Source organism: Nicotiana attenuata, unplaced genomic scaffold, assembly GCF_001879085.1.
Source record: "Nicotiana attenuata strain UT unplaced genomic scaffold, NIATTr2, whole genome shotgun sequence".
Classification (NCBI taxonomy): Eukaryota; Viridiplantae; Streptophyta; class Magnoliopsida; order Solanales; family Solanaceae; genus Nicotiana; species Nicotiana attenuata.
The window spans coordinates 427,724-436,330 of record NW_017670692.1 but is presented as its reverse complement, the minus strand read 5'-3'; the positions used below and the strand labels follow the sequence as shown (position 1 = coordinate 436,330).

General features: G+C 35.9%; 1 protein-coding gene across 1 annotated transcript; it reads right to left on the bottom strand.

The window, feature by feature from the left end:
- Window positions 1-1,196: 1,196 nt before the first annotated feature.
- On the bottom strand, window positions 1,197-7,669 carry LOC109242364 (phospholipase D beta 1-like). The gene is made up of 9 exons (XM_019409224.1): window positions 6,165-7,669; window positions 5,570-5,686; window positions 4,378-4,572; window positions 3,914-4,162; window positions 3,768-3,836; window positions 3,528-3,675; window positions 3,053-3,201; window positions 1,942-2,313; window positions 1,197-1,800 (listed from the first exon to the last, which is right to left on the bottom strand). The coding sequence occupies exons 1-9, from the start codon at window positions 7,113-7,115 to the stop codon at window positions 1,507-1,509; spliced, it is 2,544 nt and encodes an 847-aa protein (XP_019264769.1). The 5' UTR covers window positions 7,116-7,669; the 3' UTR covers window positions 1,197-1,506.
- Window positions 7,670-8,607: the final 938 nt, after the last annotated feature.

The following is an 8,607-nucleotide window of genomic DNA, read 5'->3' as shown; positions in this document are numbered from 1 at the left end:
AGAAAACAGGAGATTATAAAAATGACAAGAAATAAATGGAATTTAGGTGTATGAATTGGGAGAATGATTTTGGGATATGGCAATATGATAAGATATTAGAAAGTTAAAACTCCTAGAAATTTTATAAAAAGAATAAGAACTCGTATATTTTATTTCATGAATTTTAAACAACTAATTTTATATTATTGCACAGATCTCCAGAGATTCTTTTTCCTTTGAGTACTATATTAACATCATTTTTCTATTCTAGTTTCATCCAATCCTGAGCAATGCATTTAAGCTTCTTGTTGTCTGGTTTTTGTTTTTGGCTGAACAAACACATCATGAATTAAATGTCGGTCAAAAGATGATAAATCTGGAAAAAAAAAATTACTACGAAGAAGAAGAAGAAAAATTAACTCGAGTTTTTATTTTTCTTAAGAAATTTGTCCTTGGCAGACCAGCTAACAATAAATCACTGTTACTTAAAGTCTTAGACCACTTTCACGGTAAAGTTATCTCCGTTAGACCAAATTACGTGTGTGAATAGAGGTGGCAAATGGGTAGGTCGGGTCTGATATGGACGGGTCGAAAACGGGCAATTCAAAAAACGGATAAGTTATCCTATCCGATCTTTATTTAATACAAATAAAAAACGAGTTGACCAGCAGACATGACTTCTTGAATATAATCATTTTCGGGAGAATTTCTAGTCTCCTAAACTTGAGAAACCCCCAATTTGAGGCTTTACAAATGTAAAAGTTAACCCATTAGTTATCCATTTTCTAAGTGGATAATATAGTTCTTATCCATATTTGACCCGTTTTTAAAAAGTTCATTATCCAACCAATTTTTTAATGGATAATATGGCAGATAACTGATTTCTTTTAACTATTTTGCCATCACTAGGTGCGAACCTTAGAAGCGCCAGCGACTAATGCTTGTGTTAGGGTAGGCTGTCTACATCACACTCCTTGGGGTTTGGCTCGTGAATACGAAATGCTTTGTGCATCGAATTGCATTTTTTTTTTAGAACACTTTCACAAAACCATTTTATTCAGATCAGATCTCGAAGCTTAAACGAAATAAAACTATTTAATCAAATAATTTCTGTAGTTGCAAGATTCTTTCTTTGTTGTTGAGATGTTGGTTAGTGTTTAATGTACCGTTTGTCTAGCCTATTTTTTACGCAAACATTTCAATATCCAAGATAAAAATAAGGGAAAGTATCAATGAGGCTCTTTTTATTTAATTAATTAATCAGAAGTATCATAAAGACTTTTCTTTTTAACCAATGCTATAGCATTTCTAGTCAAAAGCATCAGAATACAATGAAACCTTTTCTCATTCTAGTTTATAAAACCAACACTAGGCAAAAAACGGAGGGAAAAAAAAAACAAGAAAATCTACCAGTTATAAGCTGGAAATCATGGCCTACATGAAACATGGTGCAGAAACAACTCTCAGACTGCAGAATGAGGATTCTTGAAAATTTTCAAAAGCTACACTAGGGCAGAATTCCCTAGATCAGATAGTGAGATTTTCTTGAACGCCGGTGAATGTGCCGATTATCTTCCCTCCGATATCTGGAAAGGTTTCACAGCCAGGTAGTGACTTGACCTTGCCCATTCGATCAACTTCAACAGGATACTTAAGAAGGTGGCCTCTCATCTCAGTTACTTCATCAGCCGCGTATTGTAGCCAGTTGTGTTCACCAAATACTCTTATCCGTCTCACGCATTCAAGACTCTCTGGAAGCTCGAAACATTGCTCAAGAGTTCCCGTGTGCTCTGCCCACAGTGACATCCTGTAGCCGTATACCTGCAAGTCGAGAGCAACTGAGTCACACATTACAACTTCTTGGAATGAAATGCATTAAAAGATAACAATGGTTCTGAATATCAGTTCATAGCGTCAATCCTAAGCAGATATGTCATCGCAACAATTTGCTTCAAATTTTACCTGTCCATGTGGTCGAGAGTGTTTGGTTGCCCATGTATGATGAGGCTGATAAGAACCCATTGCAATTTCAGTATCTCGGGTGCCTTCCAGGGAACGTTGATTAATGTTCGCAGATCCCAATATAACATACTCATCATCCACTATCATTCCTTTTGAATGTACATATATCATAAAACGCCGACTTTTCTGACTGAGTTCCTGAGGTGTAGTTGGCTTAGAACTTTTGACAACTGTATTGTTTCCATCTTCCTGAACCTCGCGATTGCCAAGACAGAAGAAATTCAAATAGTCTTGGGGTTCAAATGTGTTTTCCAGCCCTACCTCTACTAAAGCTTTGTAAATTGTGTCATACATCATCTGCATGGTATTGTGCTGCAAATACAAACAAAATTGCATAAAATATGCAGCAAAATCGTAACATTAGCAATGCAATTAGGTCCAAATGCACACAGATTAACATAGAAATTTTGAAAGATTTATTGCATTATGGAGCAGCTAGTGACTGTTCAAAATACAGTTAAATAAGTGAATATGTAGATATCTTCCTGAAGTCATAATACAAGGTAAAAATATCTTAATGTCGTGATTATTTTTATTAATTTGAAATTTTGAATTGGTGGTGTAGAGTAAAAGATTAACTAAATAGCGATGGATAAAAAAAATTGAACTGAGTAGCTTGGAAAGAAGGGAGTATACTTCACGTGTTGTTACTCATCCTTCTCCACATCATCCCTAACCTATTGTTACCATCTACGAAACACAACTAAATTATTCTGCCAATTGATTCTGAAGTGCACGATAATTACCAAAGCTAACTCATTTCACCATTCATCTCAGCTGAAAACCTTGACAATAAACTGAACTAGTCAAAAGGAAATGACATCAAACAAATTAAACCAGTGACATCTATATGAGGAAATGGTATGTGTCACCTGTTTAAGTTGGGAAAAGACAGATTTGAAGAGACAAAGAACTACTAAATTGCCTTATGACAAAAAGAAGAACAACCGATTAAAAGAAAAAGGAATCAAATAACTAAATCGTCTCAGATTACTGTAATCAGATTTTGTAAAGAAAGATTAAGTCACTGAGACAATGGACAAAAATGTACCTGCCAAAAAAGTATTCTCTGAGTAGCAGTACTGGTTGGAACACCCTCTGGCCACATAGGAACAACTATATATACTGAAAACCTCTCATTTGCCCGTATTTTGTTGGCAATTTTTAGAGCAATCTCCATTGGTATCAAGTTATTTGCACCTAGAGATAGAAAGCAGATTTACACAATCATTATATAGTAATTCTTACTTTCAAACATGTCACGGTGAACAATAAAAGAAGATTTTTGAATTCACAATAGCCATACAGGAAGTGGGCTTGACTTCAGCAGCTCAAATATAACAAAGAGGAAGAAAACTAAACAAGATATGAAGCAATTATCGCAAATCTTTTATCACATGGACTTTCTAGTCAGTTGTGACATCAGACTGAATTATGCTGAAAGTATTCCAGACAGATTGATTCAGAGTTCATTAAAAGAAAAAGAAATTTGTTTCCCCTTAAATCAGTATTTTTAGAGTCCTCACCTAAATCTTGGTAGTTATTCCAATTGTAAGAGGACCCTAGGAAGTACTGGTTCTCAATGTAGATGAAATGTTGGGCAGCTCGGATTGCCTTTACATAGGCAGTATGTATGCTCATATCTATCAGCACATTCTTACCACAAACTAGATTCTGTTACAAGAAATGGTCAACACAATGGTTAGCTTACGGCATATAGATGGCTTGCGTTTTATAGAAGAAACATTTAGAAGCAAATATCTTGCCTTGTTAGTGGCTTCTTTGGGATCTTTGGGGAACCCTTTAACAGAGTTGGAGTCAATCGACCGGAAAATCTGCATGCGAAACAACGTTAGTCAGAGGCAAACAAAAGGGAACTGAACAAGCAATGCTAGATTCAATTCTTAAGTACCTGGACATGCCACGTATCTGCATCATCTTCTCCTAGGCAAGGGACATCAGCTATTTTTAATATGTCGGGAATCCTGTCAAGTTGGAGTAATGCATCATCTTGTGAAGCTTTCATCTTTTGAAGTCCATGGCGCTTTGAAGCCTTCAACCAGCGCTCTTCGAAGTTAGTTAGGACATCATATGCAGCAGGCCCCTCGATCCGACTATGTAAATCATGCCAAGGTTCTCTAGGACAACCGGTAGTAGGGCCCTGTCAAAGTTCAAGAAAAGATAATATGAAACAAACAGATCATGATGACAAAGATCAAATTGCAATTGCTTGTTATAAGAAGCTAGCCTACACCTTTTCCTGAGGGACTTACAACGTTATGTAAAAAGACAAATATATCAAAAGTTGCCACTTAATTAGTCACACAAACAGGAAGTTAAGTAAAAAGTAATGAATCATAGACATTCAAGTATTACCGTGTAGTTAGGCTGATGATAGTCATCTTTGTGCACATTTTGCAATGTTTTAAAGATAGGGTGTTGTGGAGTATCATAACGCCCTTTGCACAAATCAAGGCCACCAACGAAAGCGATAATCTTTCTCTGGTAATTACCAGCATCTGCATCCACTATTACAGTTTTCTGATGATGTGTGTATATTGTTCCAGTTTCCTGATGACAAAAATCAAAGCGGCTCAATACCTAAACCAATCTCAGAAGAGACAAGTGCTTCAGAAATAATTACTCAGGCAAGAAGAAGAAACTATATAAGGGAATATAATCATTCTAGAAAAACTTCTTAGTCCTAGTTAACCTGGCACCTTAGGGACCAAGTGCATTTACTAGCTGTTTATTGCGCAAGGGTTGAGAATTTCTATGGTCCAAAGACAGATCCAACCTCAACTTCCTTAGAAATAAGGTTAGACCTCAGCAGTAATACATATTATCCACCTGAAGCTATATATATATGGACTACCAGAGTCAGGTAAAAACAAAGGTACAATGCGAAAATAAGCTTTTTGAATGTTGGAGTAGAACAAAGATGACCATATAGTATTCAAGACGGCAGAAATCTATCAGCTCCTGAACTATTAGCGTACTTCCTGCTTCTTTTCGCTTGAAATATAGACTATTTTGAAGTCATTCTTGTATAGGCTTGCAGCTTTATTATTATCTTCTATTTTCACCATTCTCCTTTCTCTGTATTTTCCTGAACACTACAAATAGCGCATGTATACACTACTACTTTGTTTCAATAATACGATATTGGCCTCAGCATTGTCCAAAATATTTATCAAGCAGGTAATGGTATCTTCTAATTTGTGCAAAATCTTGAATTGGAAGTGGATACCTCATCATATGACCGAGTCATTTGTGAAGGTGTTTGTGGTCCTTTGACTAGGGAGATGGCCCCCAAGCCATATCAGAGAAAGAACATAGACACATACATCGAACACGAGAAGATATAAGACAACATGAATATACTTGAGAAAATATAAACTTCGGAAACTTCACCATTTACCAATCAATCTATATTCAGTGCCATGAGAACCGTGAGAACTGGAGATGCAAGTACAGAAGTTGCTAACATGATATGGTTGGGGAATACAAGAATTTCAGAAATGGTAACTAAATACGGTAATGCATAAGTCATATGTAAGAAGTGAACCTGTTTTTTGACCCAGCTGTGTCCTTTTCCAGCAGAACGGGGACAAAGTAGCACGTGCACTGAAGAATGCTTAAAATAGCGACGAGTTTCTTCATCACTAGTTCCCATGATTCCTTCCTACATGTCACAAATAACTCATACCGTTAAGGCTTCCTTTTCATAAAATAGGCATCGTAGAACAAGATATTCACTGCTTGAATCGCTGAATAAAGCTTCTGACTTAGAGTCAATAGGATGTTACTTACAATATTTAACGCCATACAATGATAATATAATACAATCTGGTTGTCCACTCTTAATGGCACATAGAGCAAGAATTCAAGCTAAAAAGTAATGGTACATGTTTATGCAACCACCCACTCGAATGTAGGTCGAATCTATGTTAGATGATACTAATTAGTTGCTTATTCCTGAATGGCATACATACAAAAATTAGTCTGGATTATCCAATCACTGAATTAAGCATTCTATCTATGTTTCTCAAGTACAGTAAAAAAATGAAAGTGATTACCTAACTCATATTGGTCAACGAAAACAGAGAAAAGACATTGAAATTTTGGTAAGCAAAAAAGAGAACTGTTTTGTAGAAACTTACACTTTTGTATCCCAAAATGCTCTTAGAAGAGGTAGGATCATCCCATATGAGAAGCAGTACTCTCACACCTTCTTGTGACTTCCTCTTGAGAATTTCCCCCAACATGCTCTCCTCAGCTTTTCCATTATCCCTAACAAGTGTAACTAAGTGGTACACCGACCATCCTGTAATGTAAATCAACCGACGAGCCTGATTTATTGCATTGAACATATCCTGCCAACACTGTCCATGCTTATACTGCACTCCGTTATCAAGCCACAAATTAGGAAGGCTGCCCTCGGGTACATGAGCGTCTTGATAAAGTGTTACTTTTCCGCCTCGTCTGAGAGGGAAATAAGTCCCCGGCACGCCCTTATACGCGTGATCTCCTCCTACACCACCATAATAAAGAGGTACCCTCTCCGTTGGAGTGAACTGAATTGATAAAGTCAAGACAGCTCCTTCCTTACAAGGCTTCCCACTACCATTTATAATTGGAAATGTTCCCTCAATGAATTCACCAGAACATAGTTGCTCTACTGGAATTCCAACAGCACCTATAATTTGAGATCCTACAACATCATTATCTTTAACAACAAAGTGAACTTCTGGTGCATAATGTGCTACTGGTACATAAAAGTGCTGCATCCAAACCGGATTTTCGCTATTGGTAATCACATATGTTCTAGCAACCACAGCATTAGATACTGAAACTGTAACATAAGGATCACTAGTAATCTTCGTGGCGCCTTCCTTTTTACTGCCAAGTTTTGCCAATCCTCCAATCAAGTTATCCAATTTCTTATGAAATAGATCCATGTTTGGCAAATTCTTAGCCTCCCTCACCCAAATATCCAAATTTCCATGCAACAACAACACCCTAAGTGATCCTGTTGATGTCTTAAATGGGAGAACTTGGACACCTTGACCATGTTGTGAACTAATAGAATCAGAATAAGACAAATGAGCCATAAAAACACCTTCTTTTTAAATCCTCAACCCCTCTCAAATTTAAACCCCCTTTACAACAAAACTGACCACAAAAGTCAAAATTCTAAATTGCAGCAATGGCAGATCATATACTAAACAGGTAATCACTCAAGTATCAGTTATAATAAATGTAAAGATCTCAACTTTAACACAAATTACCAGAATTTACGGTCACCAAAACAAATCTTGAAAGATCAAAATTCCAAAAGAAAGAGCAAAATAGAGAGAAAAGATCAGCTTAACAGGCCAAAACAAGAAAAACCCCAGATGGGAAATAATGAGGAAATGTGTATATATAGAACAAAGAAGTTGAAATTGGAAAATGGGGTTTGTGTGTGAACAAGAAGAAAGAGAATTGACTTGGTAAATGGCTGCTGCTAGAACTGAAGGAGACTGAGAAATCAAGAATGCAGACAATGACAGAGTTGAACGAGTTATATAAGAAGAAGGATCCATCAGACTTTCCTTAATGTATAAAATATAAACCAAGTGGACTAATTCTAACAGAAAATAAATGTTAAACTTAGGATAACAGAAGTAATCCATTTTTTTAAAATTACTTTTAGAGGCTGGGACTTTAAGAAAGTTGAAGTAATAAACAAGTTGGGCAAGTGTGAGATACTATGATTATTTGGTATAAAGCTATAGGCTGCATTTTTGGTATGACGCCAGCAGAGGGAGATTACAAAGGAGGGCTTTTCAGTCATAGAAGGAGCGTGTCATTTGGAAGCTTCTTGTGTTAATGTTCGGCAGCCATTACTGTTTTGCCGGCCAGAGAGGAAGACAAATAGTACTCATTTTAAGACTTTTTGAAATAATTTAGTAACAATTCAATAAATACAGTCTTAAATAAGGATTTTTAAAAGTTGTGGTTTAATTAGATATATTTATGTAGATATAAATTAATTTTGTTTGAGGTAAAATAAAAATTCTAAAAATAAATTGTTACTAAGTATGGAAAGATGATATTTTGTTTGGGATTGACTTAAAAGAATAGAGTATCAAAATAAAGAAGTACTCCTACATGTTTTCATGAACAAACATTAAAGGATGTGGTGCAGTGGATGAGACTACTCTTTCCTTAACTAAAGGTCTCGGATTCAAGCCCTGGTTAAAAAAAATCCTTGTTAGGGAATGGAGCCCTACACTGCGCGAATCGGAATATAATCGGGCTCCAATGCGAGTACCGGACACCGGATAGGAAACCCAAAAAAAAAAATTCAATGAACATAATTATTGTTAAACTAAAGTTAATTATTGTGCATTGAAATAAGTTTTTATCGCAGAAGTATTGCTCCCTCCTAAATTGTGTCATAATTTACTTATTAATTCCTTACCAAAAAAAAAAGATTTATTTATACAATTTAATTTTAATTTTCTTACGGAAAAGGCCTAAAAATGCCACTGAACTTTCAATGGCCTATTGATGCCATCCGTTAAAAATTTACTATATCCATGCCATTGCCGTTAAAGA

Excerpts from the sequence above, each read along its gene's own strand:
- LOC109242364 (XM_019409224.1), bottom strand. The coding sequence starts at position 7,115 with ATGGCTCATTTGTCTTATTCTGATTCTATTAGTTCACAACATGGTCAA. Across the intron at positions 4,573-5,569 it reads ACAGCTGGGTCAAAAAACAG|GAAACTGGAACAATATACAC; the intron begins GTTCACTTCTTA and ends TTTTGTCATCAG. Across the intron at positions 3,837-3,913 it reads CAGATACGTGGCATGTCCAG|ATTTTCCGGTCGATTGACTC; the intron begins GTACTTAAGAAT and ends TTTCGCATGCAG.